The sequence below is a fragment of the Eupeodes corollae genome, chromosome 1 (assembly GCF_945859685.1).
Source record: "Eupeodes corollae chromosome 1, idEupCoro1.1, whole genome shotgun sequence".
NCBI lineage: Eukaryota > Metazoa > Arthropoda > Insecta > Diptera > Syrphidae > Eupeodes > Eupeodes corollae.
This window is the reverse complement of record NC_079147.1, coordinates 263,698,941-263,719,894: the sequence shown is the minus strand read 5'-3', so window position 1 is coordinate 263,719,894 and position 20,954 is coordinate 263,698,941. Positions and strand designations below refer to the sequence as shown.

Sequence of the window (20,954 nt, the reverse complement as noted above, 5' to 3'; positions counted from 1 at the left end):
CATATGTGGTAAAAGGTGTAATCTGGTTCTCCATATCAAAACCGACCAAAGACCGAGAGTTCTATCTACATACTATATGCCTAAGAACTGAGATTACTTCTTTCTAATTACACACCCAAGGACTTAACACTCACGCTGTGGAGCGTCGCTTGCGTCGTCACATTAACACTGTCCAACTGTCATATTTATGTCTCTCTGAAAATAAAATAGCAAAACCAAAAAAGGAAGGCTTGCCTTGATGGTTCGTCGCTCGTAGCAGCGCAGCGCGCCGTATAACGGACGACGGACGGCAACCAAGGCTCACTTACACTTACCTGGTTAGGTTTCAGCGCAATCCAATTAAGTGTCGGCAACTTGTATTTGGTTTGCACCTTTCGCTTGATGGTCATCGCTCCATCTGGAGCGGGCATGTAGCCAGCAGCAGGTGGTGGTGGCGGTGAGAATGTTGACATAAATGGCGGAGCGGCAGGTGCTGGTGGGGGTGGCATTCGTGCCGTTGTTTCATGAGGGTTAATGTTCGAGTATGTTGACTCGTTGTCCCTCAAACCACCGTTCATGCTTGGCGGTGGTGGTGGGACTGGGGGTGGCGGAGGTGGTGGTGACACTGCGGATGGCAATGGAGGTGGTGGTGGTGGCGGCGGTGATATTGATGATGTCTGAGAATCTGGTGAACCGATGTTTCCGTTCATCATGATGAAGCCACCCTCGCCATTCGATCCGGAACGAGGCAGGGACTTGGTCAGAGTCTGTAATTCGAGATTCTTACTCTGCAGCATGGATTCCCGCTTCTTGAGCTCCTGCTCATTGTGTTTGAGAATTTTGCGAAGAGTGGACACCTCTTCGTCATACTTGCACTTGGTAACGAGCAGTTCCTCTCGTTCAGCCTTCAATTGCTCCATTTCAGTGTCCATCTCGGCAAGTTTATACATAAACTCTCGTTCGAGCTCCGCATTGCGGTCCATCACTCTACCCAGATCGTCTTCCAGCTCCTGGACCCTCTCCAAAGCGGCGGTCTTGGTCTCGGAGTCCTCCATCAGGGCGGCAACGTCGAATACATTGTCCAAATACGCCGAGATCTGCACCTTCAGTTCCTCCGACTCAGTCATTCGCAGCTTTTCGAGATACTTGTCTAGACCCAGAGCCGTGAACTCATATTGCAGATGCACCCTGTAATTCATGTCCTCGACGGAATGCACCACAATGTTCATAAACTGCATACACGCCACCATAAAGTCAATGTTGAAAGCCTCGAAGTTCATGAAGTACTCCATGAGCGTCTGGAAGCGCCTCTTCTCCTGACACACCTCTTTGAAATTGTCAAACGACGACAGAATGATCTCGTGGCCACCCTTTACTAAGCAAATAGCCGCCAGCAGCTCCAGCACCAGTGCCTTCGTTCGCAAGGACTTGTGGATCAAACTCAAAGCGATGCAATTAATCGCCTCCCGGTGTTGGATCACCATATTGAATCCGTATTTGTTGTTCATGATGGCCCGCAGGCACATGATGCACACATGAATATCGTCCGTCGAAGCACCCATATTCAGCTTAGCAATGTGGCGGGAACGGCGTTTGATACTCGGACTATCAAGGACATCGGCCAGCGATGGTCGCAGGAATCCATTCGAGGAATTGTGATGATTGTATCGTGAGGACGAGTCATGATGACTGTTATTTCCGAGGGCGGAATTATTGACACCCTCGTTGTCACTGCAACCCATCGATTGGTTGGTAGTGCCGGCGAGATTCAAGCGTTCTTCGGATTCGGTTAGGGCTTCTTGTATTCGTTGTTCGTGACGCATCATTTGCAGGCGAAAACTTAAATAATCAACGAGAGCATCTAGACCCTGATTGGTCTCGTCCAGGAACTCTTTTACCCACTCAATGTGGTTGGTGCGAAGTGAGATTTCTAAATCACGTAACACTTGCGTGGACGTGGACTCACCCACCATTTTTCGTTTCTGGCAAAGAAAGTAGAAGAAAATCTGTAAGTATATGAGAGGCGCGCGGGGGAAAAACGGGAAAAACACACTGTGAGTTGGTTAAATACTGGATTAATATTATAGGCAGCTACAAAAAACATCTACTAAAAGAAAAACAACAAGCAAACAAGTTGAAAAAAGATAGATTTTAGAAAAATTAAATAATAGATTTAAAAATTTAAGTAATTTGTTTACAAAGCGGAAAAAAAAGTAAGTTAAAGATTTTGGAATATGGCAATTAAGTATTTCTAATTAGCGTTCTAAAGCAAAACAAAAATAACAAGTTCTAAGAGTTTAACAATGTGTTTCATGCAAACTAAACTACATTAAAAATTTAACAGTGATAAGTTCATAAGGTCTAACAATAGTTTACAATTAACTGCGTAAGGATCAAGCGTTTTTGGCTTGTTTAAAGCATCCTTTTGCAGTCATCGATAAAATTATCATATTCGAAAATGTGTGCACCTAACCTACCTATTATGTGTATTTAAGTTTTTCAAATACAGACTTATTTTTTCATTTTTTAATACTTATTTTGTTTAACCTTTCAAACACGCCCTAAACTTTTTAAAAGCAAATACAATACTTTTTTGTTTAAATTTAGTAAGGATTGACGCTGACAATTATTGTTTGTTCTGTGATAGTAAAACTCTTGAGTACCATAGAAGTTGTACGAGTTTCGTCAGTTTTTTTTTACGTAGCGTAAGTTTGGCCTAACTGGATACCATGATAAAGTTTTCAAAAGATAAATAAAGCATTTCTCCAGTTTTTTGTGTTTTAAACTCTAATCCAATATTAATACCGATGATCTACAATATTTAACTCTTTTTATTGAATTAAATATTGAAATTAAATGTGTCCTGATTCCAAATCTAATATGAAAACAACTTTTACTTTTATTTGTAAAGATTTTTGTGTTCAAAGCTTTGGTTGCGAAAAATAGTTTAATTCCTAAACATCAAATCAAATCAAATGGGGTGGCGCAACAGTCCGTTGTGAACCAGGGCCTAGTGACTTACAACTCTCAACCATTCCTGTGTGCGAGTAATGTTGTCAGGAATGGAGGGGACCTACAATTTTATGCCGAATCCGAACGGCTAGTTTGAGAAAGCACTTTTTCATGACAAGAATTACTCTTGAAGGATTTGTCAATTCCTCGCAAGAGGCAGTACCCGCGGAAATTAATTTTTTTAAATTAAGGTGGCACGGGCAGGGATTGAACCCAAGACCCCTTGCATGACAGTCCAACGCACAAACCATCATGCCACGGGTACTACAAAAAAATTCCTAAACATAGTCTCAATAATAATCTGCTTTTGTTCAATATTAAACCTGCCAAGATTGACAATTCTGCAAGGGTTGGAAAAGAAATGGAACAAATGTAAAAATATGCCATCATGAAAAGTTTTTAAATTTATTTATTTTAGGCACAAAAAAAAGTTTTCTACACATCAAGAAATAGCCATATTATAGCGAACTACAACTTAAATTGTCAAAATTAAAATTCTACTTGAGAAAAAATCTTATAAAATACATACTCTTGTTCGGTAACAAAAAAAAAACTGAGTTTAATTTAAATGTGCTAGAAGCAACAAAAGCTATTTTAGTACTGAATCCATGTATTCCTGCACTAATGTTACTAGGACCAGAAACAAATTAAAATATCAGAAAAAATTAGAAAACATATGTTTGAAATTTGCTATAGACAACTAAGAAAATCTATAGGTCAACCTTGTATGTCATCAAAAGCGTGCAACGAGATTTGACACGTAAGCTACATTCTGTAAGGAAGTATTCTTCCTATGTAAACATATTTATGAATAACTGTACGACGTACTTATTCTACAAAAGTCTATGTTAGCAAGTGTTCTTTTGGAGTGGAACATAACATTTTAAAAAGTGAAACTCTTTCGAAAAATGGAACTTTAAAGTTTAAATCTGGTCTCAAATGACCCTACGCTAGAAATATTATTTGGCAATAAGTAATAACTGTCGTTCACACAGAAAAATAATGCAATGTAAAATCAAAGGGAAGAATTGTCGATTTTTATAATACGCGATTTGTTCTTTGTTAAATGATTTCATTACGATTTAATGTTGTTTCATTTTGATTTAATATTAAATCATGTCATTGTGTACAATAATATCAATAATTTAAAAATACGCAAGGTATGGAAGACAACACAAGAAGATTCATGTTAAAATTACACTGCTTTATATAGAATTGACATTCAACAATGTTGAAATGAAATGTTCAATACAGAAATTCCATTATAAAATTGTTTATTGTTAAAATAAAAGTTTTTGATCTTAAAAACATCTTGAATAAGTAAGTGAAAGCTATTTGAAATTAACAATCCTTAATATGTTGTTTTAATTAGATTGGGTCGTGTTGAAGAAATCGGAACGCTTACACAAAATCATATATATTGTTGAAATTGAAATTTTTTCAGAATTAAAGTACAATTAATTTTACTGTTTAAATGAAATATTTATTATGAAAGAAAGTTGAAAATATAAATATCTGAAATGGAGTTGTATTCTGTATTCCCCACATAAATACCCTTTTATTTAATTTAGGAATGACAAAAACTATTCCGTTACAAAGAATGTATAGTAATAACGCAATCACACGAATTCAATTTTGTTTCAAAATTTAATCATATTGAAACAAGAATGGGTCGTTTTAAAACAAATCGAAGCTCCATGAAATAAAATTGATAGTTCTTATTTTAATATGAGATCTTGTTGAAATAAAATTATTATGTATTGAATTCTACAAAATTAATATGAAGTGCCGTTATTTTTCCGAACTAGGTAACTGGAAAACATTTAGACAAAGTCTATTAGTTCATTTATATTATAGTCGCGTCTCGTGTCCGAAGGATTATATGAAGTGAAAAGTTTCTTAGTGAAAAGTTAGTTTAAATAAGTTCAAAAGAAAACGAATATTCTTCTGTTCATTCACAGTAGGTCGAAGTAGATGAAACAATAAATTTTGTAACGAACAGTGAAGTCAATATAATAATAAGCCTACCAATTATTCAAGAAAATAAAATAAACAAAAAGATTAATTGGACGTTTTATTGAACAAATTTAATTGACTTTTAAAAAGAATATATTCAAGAAGCTATTCAACCGACTGATCTCCGTGCAGGTTTCCAAGAAACATTATTCAGTTGGAGAAAGAGTGAGGTATTTGTTCATGTACTTATTTATTTTTATATTTAATTGTTTTCCTGTCTACTTATGACACAGTTCGAAATTGATGATGATACCCTTTCGGTTTTTGGTTGGGAAGCCAGACCAATTTTGCGACAACATCGACTATTACATGTGTTTGGGCAGGTCGGAACTTAAACCTATCTAAGGTAGACAAAAAATAATATTTTAAATAATTGAATAATGTTTAAATTTTGTTTTTAGAAGTTAAAACTAATTTTTTTAGTTTTAAACTTCAGAAACCAACGGCCATTAAAGTGATTCGTTTCTAGCTAGTTTCATTAATATAATTTTGGGTGACATTTATTGTAACAGCAACAGGATTTTCCAACAAAATTAGAAGACATACTGAAGCGATTCCCTTATGAAATAAAAGTAGGCATATTTTGTCGAAACTTTTCGATAAATAACTGTATTTTAGATTTTAATTTTCAGGAATCTTACTTCATTCCTTGTGGTAACCCTAGAGGTAAGCTTTGGGACGAATACGCTAATCAAAGAGCAAGGTGTTTACGGTTTGAAAGGAAAATAAATGAATCTTTACAATTGAAAAACGAACCTTTAACTCAGATTCGTACCACTACAGAGGTTGACGTGTCCATTTTAAAAGTTTCTCTATCTTGAATTTCTTTAAATTGACAATTGGCATTTAAGTCCATTAAGGATCTTAGTAGTGGATTTGCATTGAAGTAGATCTATTTGGTAAATCATTAATAGTGTAACCTGAGTTGCTTCGTATATTGTTTTGTTTAAAACAACTTCTGGCTTTCTAAATAGTCAACAACAAAATCTTAATATTTTCCGTTCAAAAACAAAACCTCCAATTCTTTTGTTACACTAGTGAAATTTTTAACCAAGTACAAAAACCGTAAATTAGAATTGGTTTTATAACCGTCTTATGCAGCAGAATTCTAGTTTTTTCTAACATAGGTTTCAAATGGAATAAGGAAATCGTTTTGGAAAATTTGATACTTTCTTCCGATCGTAATGGAATGTCAACGTTATTTAATTTTAGGCTTAATGATTTCCTCTATTTCACTGTTATATTACGTCCTTAATCATTGGCGTTTCTAAAACATTCTATTTTTAAAATAATTATCTACAAGCGGAAGCCTACGCTCAATTTTTTTACGAGCTGAGATGGGCCGAGCGTCGCGGTCGCTTGCCAATATAATTATGTCATCAGCATAAAGCAAAGATTCATGTTCATCGGAAATATTGAAAAATGTTGGAAAGTATTGCTAAAAATGTTGAACAACAATGGCCCCAGTCTCAATCCCTGAGGAAAATCTGAGTTCACTGGAAATATTTTTTTGTTATTGTGACCTTGATTCCAAAGCGACTCAATTGCTTTTTCAGGGTCAATATCTAAGCTCACAGTACACTTTTTATTTATCAAAATCTGAATGACCTTATAATGAAATTAGAACTTATTTTTTTAAAACCAAACTAGGTTTTTGCAATGATAACCGGATCTTAAAGGATTAACTAAGACCTGCTTAAGCAATTTACCGATATTAGAAAGAAGTGAGATAGGTCTAAAGGTATAAGTTTCTTTCGCAGCTTTGATCTTTCCTATTGGAAAAATAAGCATTGTTAATACAATGATTAAATGTCAAAGACAGGACTATGCTTACAAAATGTGGACATACCTTTAGAATATAATTTGAAATTTCATTAACTCCTAAGGATTTTTTTTATTATCTCCTACTCATTTCTTTAACAAATAGATTGATACAACATTTTTAACTTATCTTTCAAAGAGTATACAAAACTGATATATTTAATAGAACTATTGTTTTTTGAAGGTCAAATCAAATGTCCCTATTTTTTTTTCATTACAACTTATTATGACTCCTGTAGGAAATGGACTCTAAAACCCTAATATTAATTTTTAAAACCTTAACAAACTACTTAACAATATAACCAAATGGATAACTTTTAGCTCTTTATGCCTTATAACAAGTATTATTTGGCCATACGTTTATTAGGCTCTTCCATATACACTGACAATTACTATGATGAGGCCACAATTTTTGGAATCGATTTTCGCTTTTTACAGCTGGTTGAAGATTTGTACCCGGAAACGTTCACTTCCTGTGAATTAGTACTTATTTCAAACAAGATTTGGAATTTTCCAATACCAAACCATGAACTACTAAAAAACTTATAAAAAGGTGCTTCACTAGGATGATAATATTGCTTAATGATTCTGAAAAGACTTTGACATTGACAGCTATGCAAAAAGAGACAAAATAGATGCTTTCAAGGATTTAGGACCCTCAGGACGTGAAATAGCTAGGAGACTTAACAGAAGCAAGAAAGTTGTAAGCAATTATATTGCTGATCCACAAAAATACGATAACAATTAAAAAAGGTACAAGACAGAAAAAACAACGTCGTGAGAAGAGCGGTTATTTGGTTCTTTGGTTATTTCTACGGCTTGTCCCAAATTCCACTCTTTCAGCGACTTAGTTAAGGGTCAAAAATTGAGTATCAGCCATAATAACAACTGTTCGGGGATAATACAAAAAAGTGATACTATTCGGAGCAGAAAACTAAAAGGCAAATACACAAGTGTATCGGATGGATTTTGCAAGGGAGCATGTTACTTGGAGCAGTGAATGGAAACGCGTTGTCTTTTTGAATGAAAAAAAAGTTTAATTTTGACGGGCCGTGCTTTGGTTCTTACTTGTATTCCCATGATTTGAGAAAGGGTGAGCATAATTTGGAAAGACATAATAGCCGTACATCAGGTCTAATGTTGTGGGGAGCTTTGAACTACTATGGCACAATCAACTTTAAGTTTTTGTTCACAATACTGAACGCAACTAAAAATGTTTGCTGGAACTTTCATTTTCAAAAATGAAAAGTATTTTAGAACCTCTACCTTGGATTTTCCAAAAAGACAATGCCCCCATTTACACTTAGAGGGTTGTAAGAAGTTAAATTCAATTAGAAGACGTGGAATATGTGCCCAGACCCCCATTTTCACCGCACTTTAACATAATTGAAAACGTTTGGCGATGGGTGACAAGGACACCTTAGTCGAAGCTTTTCGTAATTCCTGGGTCCAAATTTCCTGTGATTATCAAAAAATAAATTTAATATTTCTTTTCCAAAACGCCTTATACACGTTGTATCCTAAAATGGTGGACAAAGTCATTGCTATTGTAAATAAATGTTGTTGTAAATATATCACTCTTTTTTTCTGAAATTTTGCATTATTCTACTGACGCACTTTTTTATAACCTTTTAAAGTAGTTCATTTTTTGATCTTGGGGAATTCCAGCGCTTGATTCTAATTTAGTCTTTAATTGTTTGAATTTGTAATGGTAGTAAACGTTTCCGCGTTCAAAACTTCCACCATCGAAAATCGATTCCGAAATTTGTGGCCTTATCCTAGGGTTGACAGTGTATATAACTACGAATTTTCAAAACTTACATATAAAATGTTTTCAAAGTGTTTAATCTAAAAAAAAACAAATTAATAAAGACTATGATTTTAATTTTATTTAAAAAATGACAAAAAGCAGACATTTTACTTTGAAAATAAATTATTTTACTTTTTTTCTACATTTACTCTAAAATATGTTTGTGTTTCAACAACGAATATTTAATTTTGTATCAAGTTTCTTTTAACTGCATCTAATTTTGTAAGACTGCAATCGATACTTTATTTATTGAGTAATTAGTTAATAATTTCGTATTGTTTGATTTGTTTGGAAAAGATTTGTATACAAAACTTTAAAAAATCCCTAAATCGTTTAAATAAAAAAATATCTTGAGCAATGTAACAGATTGTGTAAAAATTTGAATCCTGACCAAAAAATAAAAATATTTAATGAAAATTTATCGAAAGGAATTGTTTGTTAAAATAAAATCAACTCTTGAAAAGATCCTTAATGAAGCCAAAGTTTCTTTCTATTTGATTTTGATAAATGATTACTCAATTATTTTATCACAAAATAAAAATTCAAATCCAAGATATTTTGAAAAAAAAAACCTAAAAACTATAAATGTTGTCAAAATTAAAAACCTACATTTGTGTGTAAATTTTCAAAAGGTACCTAAATTATTCAAACCTATAAGAATTTTTAGAGTCAGTTAAAAGTTAAAAAAAACTTCTATCGTTATTTAAGTCATATTTTTCTCTTTATATCATTTACATATTTATGTACATACTTACTTAAATTTTCTAAATTCTAAAAGAAACAAATCAATACTAAAAAGATTTTGTCATGCATAATAATATTATATTGAAAATCGTGTCTACTACTATTTTGTATAAAACATGCTTTGAAGTATTTAATATTTTATATTTATACAAAAGTTATATAGAAAAGATATATATTTTTAACAGAATTTTGAAATAACTCCAAACCAAGTTTTGTTAATAAATTTTGTTAAAAATACCTGTAGCCATATCTTTATCATTTTTTTTTTGAGAAAATTAAGATAGAAAAAAATTATAAAATCAAACATTTGTTTAAAATTTGTGTATATATTAATATATATTAATATTATTTGCATATTATTTTAATTAAAAATTGTTTTATTTTTTTTGTTTGTATTTGTATTTTTTTTTATTATTTTTGGTTAATTACTTACTCTGTGACTTCGTGAAGCTTTCGGATCTAAATAAGTTCTTAATTTATTTAAATAATGAGATGGAGGATCTTTCGCTCGAACCATTTCCTGCAAAGAAAATTAAAAATAATGTCAGAATAAATTAGGAGAGTGGATAATTTTAATTTTCAGAAATACAAAATTTAATGTAATGCATAACTGATATTTACGAAATGGTACTCGAAATTAAAAGATTCAGACAAAAATCCAATAAAAATCGTATTAAAATACATTTCCTGAAAGTTATAAAATGATATCAAACCCTCTTCTTTTAAGGAGTTTCAAGAGATAACGCAATTAGATTATCAAAAACGTTGGCACTTACTTTGGTGAAATTTAAAATATGTTGTTAAAATCTTGTTTTACATCTTTATTATTCTTTTCTCTTTATTTTTTTGAAGTACCTACATTAACTCACCATTTAAGAAATTCCTTAAACTCTTAAAACTCAAATTATAGAGGGTGAAATTGACATCTTGAAGACGACGCATCTAAATGGGAGGAAGTTTATTATACCAATGGTTATATGGATGGGTATGGCGTTATAAACCTCCTTCACTGAAGAAGTGAAGCCGAGGGTTGAACTCCCTTTTTTGTTGTTGTTGTTTTTTTCTTCTTAAGAAAGATTCCAATTGAACATTTTCTACAAGAGTTAACCCTCATTCCCATCAAATGTTTCATTAAATTATGCAATCAAAATAAATTGCCACTTGATGTTATGTTTTGTGTGTGGCGTGGCGCAAAGTCAGAAAGACTTACAAATTTAAATAAAGAAAAAATTAAATAACAAGAAGACGACAGCATCAATTTATTCAACACTTATTTTTGCTATCAATAAGACAAAACGATTGGAAATGAGTTTTAATTGGTCATAAAAAGATAAGTTTTTAGTGGAACCAAAGAGTTTGTAATATTTGCCTACTGTTTCTAAGTCACTTATGTGACACCAATCAAAAACCTATACAATTAAGTGACGCAACTATAAATGACAACTAGAATACTTAATGCCATTTTACTCTCCAGCTGTCTTGATGACTGGTTATCCATGATATTGAACTAATGAAGACATTATCATATTATATGTTCTTTTTACTATCGCCGAAAACGACGATGAAGACGATGCACAAATAAAACCATAATTTTTTTTATTATTTATTTGATATAAGTTTAATCGGCAGGAAATAAAAGACTTTCGACCTTCAGACGACAATAATGCACATTTTTAATATAAAAATATTTTTGCCTCATTTTATTGGATTTCGATGTAGTTTGATCTTTTTTAAAAAATGTTAATTTTATTCTTGTCCATATCGTCGCATATTTCCAGCACCAAATTGAACTCGTTTGAATAAATTTGTGTTTTAAGTGCAATTTTATTATTGGGGTTCTCACGAAAAATGCATAAATCGTTTGTATTTATTTTATTATTTTTTAAATCAAAAAAGTGTGTCTAATTTTTTTTTAAAACAAAGTTCAGGGTTTTTATTTTGTCGAATTGATTTAATATCATAGAAGACCTTGAAAAAATATCATAATAGTATTTAGTAGAATTTTATTTATTGCATGGATTTGCAATATTTATACAAGTTAAACAGTTGAAATATTTACTTACTGAGAGTAGGTAGGTATGTCAATGTCAATGAACTGTTTCAATGCAAGTTAGATTTTTAATTCAAGTCACTATTTTTGTATTTTGATTGAAAAAATAAAATGACAATGTCAAAAAAAAAAGAAAAACAAGGTAGGTACGTTTCAATGTTGGGGGTAAAATATTTTGTATTTGTATATATGTATTTTGTTGGATCAGTGAAGCAATTTTATTCAAAGCTCATCTTAGATACTTAAAATTTAAGTGTTACACACCTAAAATTCCGATCATTGGTAAAAAATATAATTAAATTTGATTTTTGGGAAGGTTTGTTGTTTTCACTTCTATTAAAAAAATTAAAAAAAAAACTTTATATATCTTGTAAGTAGTACTCGTGGCAAGATGGTTAGGGCTTGGGTTCGATCCCTCCATTCCTCTGGGAACTGACAAATTCTCCAGGGGTAATTCTTGTCATGATAAGTGCTTTCTCTTCTCAAATTAGCTCTTTGGATTCGGCTTAAAAACTGCTGGTCCCGTCCATCCCTGACAACAGTACTTGCACAACAGGAATGGTTTAGAGTTGTAAGTCACTAGGCCTTCAACGGACTGTTGCCCCACCTAATTTATTAATTTTACTTATGATATGCTTTGAATTATTGCAAGAAGAAAGCAGAAAAATCTTTGGCCGGAATTGCAGTTAAGGAGTTTTGAATTCGAAGATATAACAGGCATATATGTACACTTTTAGAAAAAGTAATGTGTCTTCATCATTTTCAATGCAGAATATTTTTTTAGCAATTAAATCTTTTGTCGTTGGTTTTTCTATATTTTCATCGTACCTAATAAAACTCTCAAATGGTAAAAAGTTTAAGGCCAATGATGATTTCGACTGGAAAAAATTATAGAAACAAGCTACTTTAACTGTTACTCTAACGTAAGGATAATTTTTTGTATGCAAATAGATGTATTAAGTTTGTTTTTCAGTTTGTCAGATATTTTGTATTCCACACTAAACAATATTTAAAGTTAAAAGTCATCTATAATTAAAAAAAAGAGTTGTCGATTACATTATACTTGCTTTGAACGCAAAGTGATAAAAAACAAAGACAAGCTGGAAAAACGGTGGTTGAAATTGCGAAAAGGATTTGAAATTCTAAATTGAAGCTCAAAAGAAGAAACAAGATGAAGAAAAAGATAAACTTCTTCGAGCTCTGATACACTTTTGATAAGAATATGTAAGAAGAAACCAATTCTTTTTTAAGAGACCTCAAAAAATTAATTAAACGGATCAGTGGCAGCTAGAGTAATAAGAAACCGATTAATAGAAGCAAGTATTCCTGAAAGAAGTCCACGAAATGATTGCAGGGTATTTTTCAGCATTTGGTGTAGGTCCAATATTTTGGATCAAAGATAAGATGTGAGCTGTGGATTATGCCCAAATCTTATCATCAGTTATGCTACCGTTAACTGAATAGGAGGTGCTAATTTAATAGGATAATGACCCGAAGCACTCCTTCAAATTGGTTAAAAAATACTTTAAAAAAATCAATTTTATTTAATGGCAATCGCAATACCCCAACTTAAACCCAATTAAGCACTTATGGGATATCCTTAAGCGATTCGATGAGGCGAACAGTGGAGTCAGTTATTTAAAATAAGGGTGCCACTAAAAAATACTCAAAGAATTTGAAATACTTTTAGCCTTAAGTTACAAAAAGGGTAGCGTTCTAAATTCGTTTCTATTATTTCCAGGATAAAGCAACATTATAATCACAAGTTTACATTTTATCGTTATTTCTCATTATTATATTTAAACAAAAAATTGTTGCATTTTTTTTTAAATTAATAAGCGAACACTCTAGGGGATAACACTACCCTTATGTAAAGGCACAATGTGAGCACTAAGAAAGAGAGAGAAGGGTTGAAAGGAGGTGTCGGTGCACATACGTTTTCCTGAATATTGCAATGGCTGGGAAAGACAGAATATGGTAGGACTACATTCGCAGAGTACGGCAAAAGAACGAATCTCTATACTTGACAATACGACAGAAGTTAGCCTCGACGGTATACTGATGATCATTCCTAGAAGCGAGAGTATTGTTTGAGGGGGGAATGCAGTTGGCTTTTTCTGTAGAGCATACACCGTTAACATTACGGAAAAAGGGTGAGACGAGAAACCTTACGATAAAGTTCAAGCGAAGTAAATTAACTAATGATGATAATATCACCACTTAATTTAAATGATCTACGTTCAAAACTGTCCAAGAGGCTTAAGTAAGCAAGAAAAATCTATCTGTGTAGTTTTTATTTTCCTACTCTTCACAAATAAATTTTTATGTGTTAAAAAGAATGAGCAACAATCCTATTTCTTTTGTATTTTTCCATTATTGCACATTTCTTTTAAATTTTTAAACTTTTAAGAAACTTATTTTTTTATCAATTTAGTTTTTTTTATGTACGAAGTTTTAATATAAGGCCATGTTTTCATTTAAAAAAATTGAAAAGGATAGAAGAAAAAAATAAAAGTATTAGAAACAAAAAAAAGATAATGCTATAACGAAACGGAAGCCTCATATGAACAAATAAGTAAATATAAAATGCCGCTTAAAATTAATCAAAGCGTCGTCGCCGCCAAGGCCGGAAATGAGCATTCAACCAGCTTGAGTGAACTTATTTCGTGGACTTATCGCTGTTCTACTCTTAGAAAAGCTTTTCAAAGAGTGCCGAAATCTCTTCCACGAAGTGTTTGATTTTTTTGTTAAAATATAATTTGTTGTGATAAATTAACAATCCTTTCTTTTAATATTAGTTAAAATATTTTTGGCATCAGTAAATGCTATCTAACTTTTCTTTTGCGAAAAAATTAGCAGTTAGGTCTTTTCGCCCAAAATCGCATCGCTCAAATTAAAAAATTCATAGCGCCCAAAACAATTTTGTTATCATTTTATTGTTGTACAAGTGAGTTTTGGCATCCTTGTCAAACTTATCCGTTTGTGCAGAATGACGATGGAGAATACACGCTGCCTTTTCAATGTCGGAAAAGATCTCATCGATGTATTTGATGTCAACAATTGTTCTAGACAAGGCGATGCCTTTCATGCGACTCCTTCAACATTATTTTGGAAAGAATTATGAAAAATTTTAACATTAACACTAGAGACACAATCTTCCACAGGTCCATTTAAATACGGATACGTCGATGATATTGACATAGTTGTTTCTAGAAATCAAAGCGCTATGTCAGTGGAGCTTTTTTGAGTAGTAAAGCATCTCTCAAGCATGTAAAATCACCACCTATAACACGGTCATCATCCCGAATCTCATATATGGAGCTTAGGGTTGAAGCCTGTCAGAGAAAGATGAGAACGTCTTAGGATGCTTTGAGAGAAAAATTCTTCGGGTGATTCTTGGTCCCGTCTGCAAAGATGGAAACTGCATAAGAAGATACAACTACGAAATGTACGGGCAGTACAACGACACTGACCTGGTTAAAAGGATAAAATTCCAACGATTTAGATGACTGGGACCTGTGAAGCTAATAGACATCACCTGAAGGTCTTCGAGGCCAATCCCGAGGGACAGCGCAAAAGAGAACGACCGCGACTCAGGTGGCGCAATCCGGTGGGTGAGAACTTCAACTAACTTGGCGTGCGAAACTGGAGACAGTTTTGAACAATATTACCGAACCATTATGTTTAATGACATTCCAAATAAAAAGAAGCGTTCGGTTTTATTGATGACATATGTTTTAGCATTTGGGAATTTTGAAATTTTTTTTTAAATTAAACAAATGTGTATGTTTGTCTATATTTTTCTTTTAGAAAGTGAAATAAGGCGAATTTTTAAAGTGAAAGAAAACGAAATAGTTCGCTGGCTTACAGTTCGTATGAAGAGTGAAAGAGTCTCAAAAACAAACCACCCAAAATGTTTGCTAAATAACAAATGTTGGGAGTTATGACATTTCTTAAATTTACCAAACTGAAAGCTGGTTTGGGTGATATGATATTTTATATGGGCTTTGTGACATTTTCTTAGGGATATTTTTTAAGATTTGGGATATATGTCGGTAGGTGACAAGACATAAGAAACGATATAAATTAAAATTGTCACAAAGCCTAAAATATATGTATCAGAAAGACTAACTACTACGTAATAAAACTCGAATTCAAAATAGGCAAAATGACAACTAACAATTTGGGTATTTTTTAATTTAATATTTATTTTGCTGTAAAGACATTGTTTTTTTTGCGATTTTTTTTTTAACTTTTTGGGGTTTGTGACCAATTTTGGGCATTGTGAGATTTTTGGATTTGGGCGATAATGCCGAAGCTTCAACTGTTTCGCTCATGGCGGTTTGTATGAAATAAATATTTCTAGATTTTACGTTAAAAATAAACGTTTTTTTAATATTCAAATCAAAATTTTATAAAACAAAAACTCTATACAATTTATTGTAAGGAGTAAATTGTATTTCACCATTCATAAAGTAAATAAGACAATGTTTCTTACTTAAAATTGACATTACCACGCTTAAAGTTACTTTCCTCTTTTCAGAGTTTTCCAAGTAAAAATATTGTTTAAAAATTTATGAGTTATGCAATTTTGAATTCAATTTCCTTTAAAAAGTTCAATAACAACAATTGCTTAAAAAACACACGTGATAGAAGTTCATTTAAAGACTTTAAACCTTTCAGTTAATAGTCGATAACTACCATGTAATTTGTGCTTATTCTCCTAATTTGTTCATGTATAACCTTTCAGAGGCAAATTAAAACTTATGTAAGTTTATAAAAAAAGTGATTTTTTTTCCTCACCAAAATAAATCTTTTTAACCTCTGATAATAGTTCCCAATCATCTGACTGACACGCAAACCCTTGACCTGATTTTCTTGGTTATTTTTGTTTTATTTTCTTTCTTTATTTTTTGTTGAAATTGTTAAAACATATAATTAAGTTAATTCAAGTAAATGCATCACAAATTAATCTCCTTCGACAAATGTTTTATTGTTTTTCTTTACTCAGAAAATGAAGATTACATTGAACAATTTGTCTATCAATCAATTAGTTACTCAATTAGCTTAGAAAACCTTAGCCCCAAGTATTTCTTCAGTTGAAGAAAACAGCCGATTGCATTTCAATTACCTTTGAAAGGATAGGTTGGTATTACAAATGTTTACTATACGGACGCCTTTGTAAATGGAATAAAGTATTCTGCCTTTAGTCCTTCAGCTTGGATAATGTTTACCTAGACTAAGACTAATACGGCTTCATTTGTATATTCTTTGTTTCTTACCCTGTTGATTAGAAAAACGTTTTGATGGAGTATTTGGTATCAATAGCAGCGAGTGTTTTAATCCTTGTGTTTCACATGTACTTGCAATGTTATCCTTCCATCCGTCTAATTACACTTTCCAGGAAATATTCATTATTCATGCAAATGGGGGGAAAATCGATTTGTGGGTGTTTTGAAGCTAAATGAGGAAATTGAGGGTTCTAATCAAAACTAAGTGTTATTGGTCTTAGTGAATAAATAAACAAAAAACATATCGAACAGGTACAAAGTTTAGTCAGTGTTTTGAAAAAGTTGATACTATTGCATGTGAGTTCATCATTTCCAATTCAGTAACAATAGTTTGAATTAATTTTTGAGAGAATGTCAAGAAATGCTATACGGATATTTGATCGGACGTTATAACAAAATTCACTTTATTTACTTCCAAGAAAATAAGTACGACAGTTGAGGGGGCTAAAAAAGTTATACTTTCAATGACTTTAAGCAACTTTTATCTCTTAAATAAGCCTACCTTATCTATGAGTCTAGGGAAATTATATTAACAAAGGGCTCGAGCACCAAAAATTCTCACAAAGTCGAATTAGGGTTTATATACCTTTCTAGAAATAAACAAAGAAATATTGTTGTTTAAGATAGTGACCTATCCTTTGCAGAATCATTCTAAAACTTGGTGTTTTTACCTACTCGAAACGAAATTTTATTACAGGCTTTCACTACATATGCAATGTTTTCGAAAGTTTTTATATATCATATAATATATTTTTTTGGAGTATTAAACTAGGTTATTAAAATTTGATTTGATCAAAAATAAAAATATATGTACAATGCTGTTCGAAAACTATTGGTCAAACATTTTATAACCCTTTTCGAGATCAGTTCTGGCTAGTTTTTTCACTAGGTAGCAACATGTCATTCAAAGACTGTATAAAAGTTGATGCTATTATCAATAAGAGCTGCATTTGGCTCGTGATAGTAGTCCAATACCAAGCGAAGTGATTTTGCTGAAAAAAAATGGTAAAAATCAATTCGGAACATAAAGCCAATATTTTGTGTCTTTCACGTTTCAATTTTACAACACGTAAAATTTCTAAGAGACTGAATATTGCTCAACAAACTGTGGCATGGAATTTGGAAAAATATCGTGAGACCGGGACTACTAGCAGGAAAAAAGTCTCAGGAAAGCCAAAAATACGACCCCAGTGGATGATCGTTTTTTATTGTTGTAAAGTCGTTTGCATCGGTTCAGGACTTCGATAACCTTAAAAAGGATCCTTGTCGAGATACAGGCAAAGTAATTTCGTCAAGTACTGAACCCGGATTTTCCAAAGAGAGGGAAAGAAAAGCTTTTGTTCTCTGGGCTCAGGAGCACCTAAATTGGACTTAAGACAAGTGGAACAATGTTAACTTTTCGGACGAATCAAAATTCAAGAAGATCGTTTTATGGTGTTGTAGTCGTCGGCATCGGTTCAGGACTTCGGTATACCTTAAAAAGAATCTGTTATCTGGCAAAGTAATTTCGCCAAGCTCAGTGAGACAAAAGGCTCGTAAAAGCTGGACTTAGAGCATTCAAGCTGGTACTGAAGCCGGATTTTCCAAAATGAGCCAAAGAAAAATAATTGCTCTTTGCTCAGGAGCACCTAAATTAGATTCAAGACAAGTGGAACAATGTTAACTTTTCGGACGAATCAAAATTCAAGTTCCATTTAGGAGATACGAGGATCCTTGAAGAAAAGCGAAAGAAAGACTAAGCTTTGATTGAATTTTTGGGATGCCCCCAAAACTGAAGGTGTGATTGTAGGGATGCTTCTCTGGAGATGAAAAAGATGGAATGAGCTTTCTAGAATCCAAAGTTAATGCAAAAGTTTACCTTCGAGACCTGGAAAACGTATTGGAGCCCACGGTGCTAGAGCCTTTTGGGGACACTTGCAGTTGCAAGTTGCTCCTTCATGTCATAGAGCCAAAATTGTAAGTGTGAACTTTTTTTTACCATGATTGACTAATAATAAGCTTTAAAAAAGCTTAAAAGTTTATGATTAAAAATAATATTTTGATTTTTTTTTTAAGTAAAGGGTGATTTTTTTGAGGTTAGGATTTTCATGCATTAGTATTTGACAGATCATGCGGGATTTCAGACATGGTGTCAAAGAGAAAGATGCTCAGTATGCTTTGACATTTCATCATGAATAGACTTACTAACGAGCAACGCTTGCAAATCATTGAATTTTATTACCAAAATCAGTGTTCGGTTCGAAATGTGTTTCGCTTTACGTCCGATTTATGGTCTACATAATCGACCAAGTGAGCAAACAATTAATGCGATTGTGACCAAGTTTCGCACTCAGTTTACTTTATTGGACATTAAACCAACCACACAAATGCGTACAGTGCGTACAGAAGAGAATATTGCGTCTGTTTCTGAGAGTGTTGCTGAAGACCGTGAAATGGAAGATTTACGCAAAGATCTTGGTGTAAAACCGTATAAAATACAGCTCGTGCAAGAACTGAAGCCGAACGATCTGCCACAACGTCGAATTTTCAGTGAATGGGCCATAGAAAAGTTGTCAGAAAATCCGCTTTTTTATCGACAAATTTTGTTCAGCGATGAGGCTCATTTCTGGTTGAATGGCTACGTAAATAAGCAAAATTGTCGCATTTGGAGTGAAGAGCAACCAGAAGCCGTTCAAGAACTGCCCATGCATCCCGAAAAATGCACTGTTTGGTGTGGTTTGTACGCTGGTGGAATCATTGGACCGTATTTTTTCAAAGATGCTGTTGGACGCAACGTTACGGTGAATGGCGATCGCTATCGTTCAATGCTAACAAACTTTTTGTTGCCAAAAATGGAAGAATTGAAATTGGTTGACATGTGGTTTCAACAAGATGGCGCTACATGCCACACAGCTCGCGATTCTATGGCCATTTTGAGGGAAAACTTCGGAGAACAATTCATCTCAAGGAATGGACCGGTAAGTTGGCCACCAAGATCATGCGATTTTACGCCTTTAGACTATTTTTTGTGGGGCTACGTCAAGTCTAAAGTCTACACAAATAAGCCAGCAACTATTCCAGCTTTGGAAGACAACATTTCCGAAGAAATTCGGGCTATTCCGGCCGAAATGCTCGAAAAAGTTACCCAAAATTGGACTTTCCGAATGGACCACCTAAGACGCAGCCGCGGTCAACATTTAAATGAAATTATCTTCAAAAAGTAAATGTCATGGACCAATCTAACGTTTCAAATAAAGAATCGATGAGATTTTGCAAATTTTATGCGTTTTTTTTTTTTTTTAAAAAGTTCTCAAGCTCTTAAAAAATCACCGTTTACTTCAAAGAAAATAATATCGATGACAGATCTCAATCTAATTGAGAATATTTAGTATGTAATGAAACTTGAGGTTGCGAAGAAGCACTCAGAGTCAGTTGATGAATTTAAAAAACTACTTACCCAGACCTGGAACAAGATACCTGTATCCACATGGAAAAACCTATCTGATTCAATGTCTCACCGATGTGCAGCCGTTATAAAAGCAAGAAGAAGTCAAATAAAGTACTTATTTGATACAACTTGTTCCTAAGAAGCAATACAAAAAAACTGCACCAATAAATTATTTTCTTAAAGCACTCATTTTTCGGTATAATCATTTTGCTCCCGTGACCAATTTAGAAAAATCTTATTATTCTTCATGTATCCTAAAACGATTTAAACCGCATAATAAAACAAAACCTCATTAAAAAATAATGTTGTTATTTCAACACATTTGACAAAATTCGAAAAAAATCGGAAAAAAAGTTTGACCAAAACTTTTCGAATGGCACTGTAAATATATAAATAAAATGGAATACATTAATTTGCTGTTTTTAAATTTTCAGAAATTTTCATTAATTAATCTTTTTCTGTACCTTAACGCGATTTTGAAATATTAATACAATTTGCTAAGTTCATCTCATTTTATTCTGTAAGAACTTCTTTTTCTGACTAAATATCACTTCTCTTAGAATTGGACACTTCCCTTCCAACGATAAATCTGGTCTGTACGAAGTTTAGGGTGAGAAAATCGCTGCAAATTCCATTTTTATACTGGTTATCTTCGATAGCTTTGAGAACTAACTTCCTAACCAAACTCAGGCATCATGATAAAATTCAGAAGATAGTCAGCTTGCAATTACAATAATAGAAAATAGGAAATAGTCCTGTTTCTAAAATGGTGTATTCAGTGGTAGCCGAAATATTTTCTTAACG

General features: G+C 32.8%; 1 protein-coding gene across 7 annotated transcripts in view; it reads right to left on the bottom strand.

Annotated features, from left to right (window-relative positions):
* Positions 1–20,954, bottom strand: part of LOC129940689 (formin-like protein) — a 203,505-nt gene that overhangs the window by 13,433 nt on the left and 169,118 nt on the right. For 5 of the 7 annotated variants that reach the window (XM_056049106.1, XM_056049108.1, XM_056049110.1 and 2 more), the window contains 2 exons: positions 9,816–9,902; positions 315–1,985 (listed from right to left, as the gene is read on the bottom strand). In XM_056049106.1, the coding sequence (XP_055905081.1) occupies positions 315–1,985; positions 9,816–9,902 (1,758 nt within the window). The remainder of the gene's footprint in view (positions 1–314; positions 1,986–9,815; positions 9,903–20,954) is intronic. The other 2 variants (XM_056049107.1, XM_056049109.1) reach the window with 1 other exon arrangement.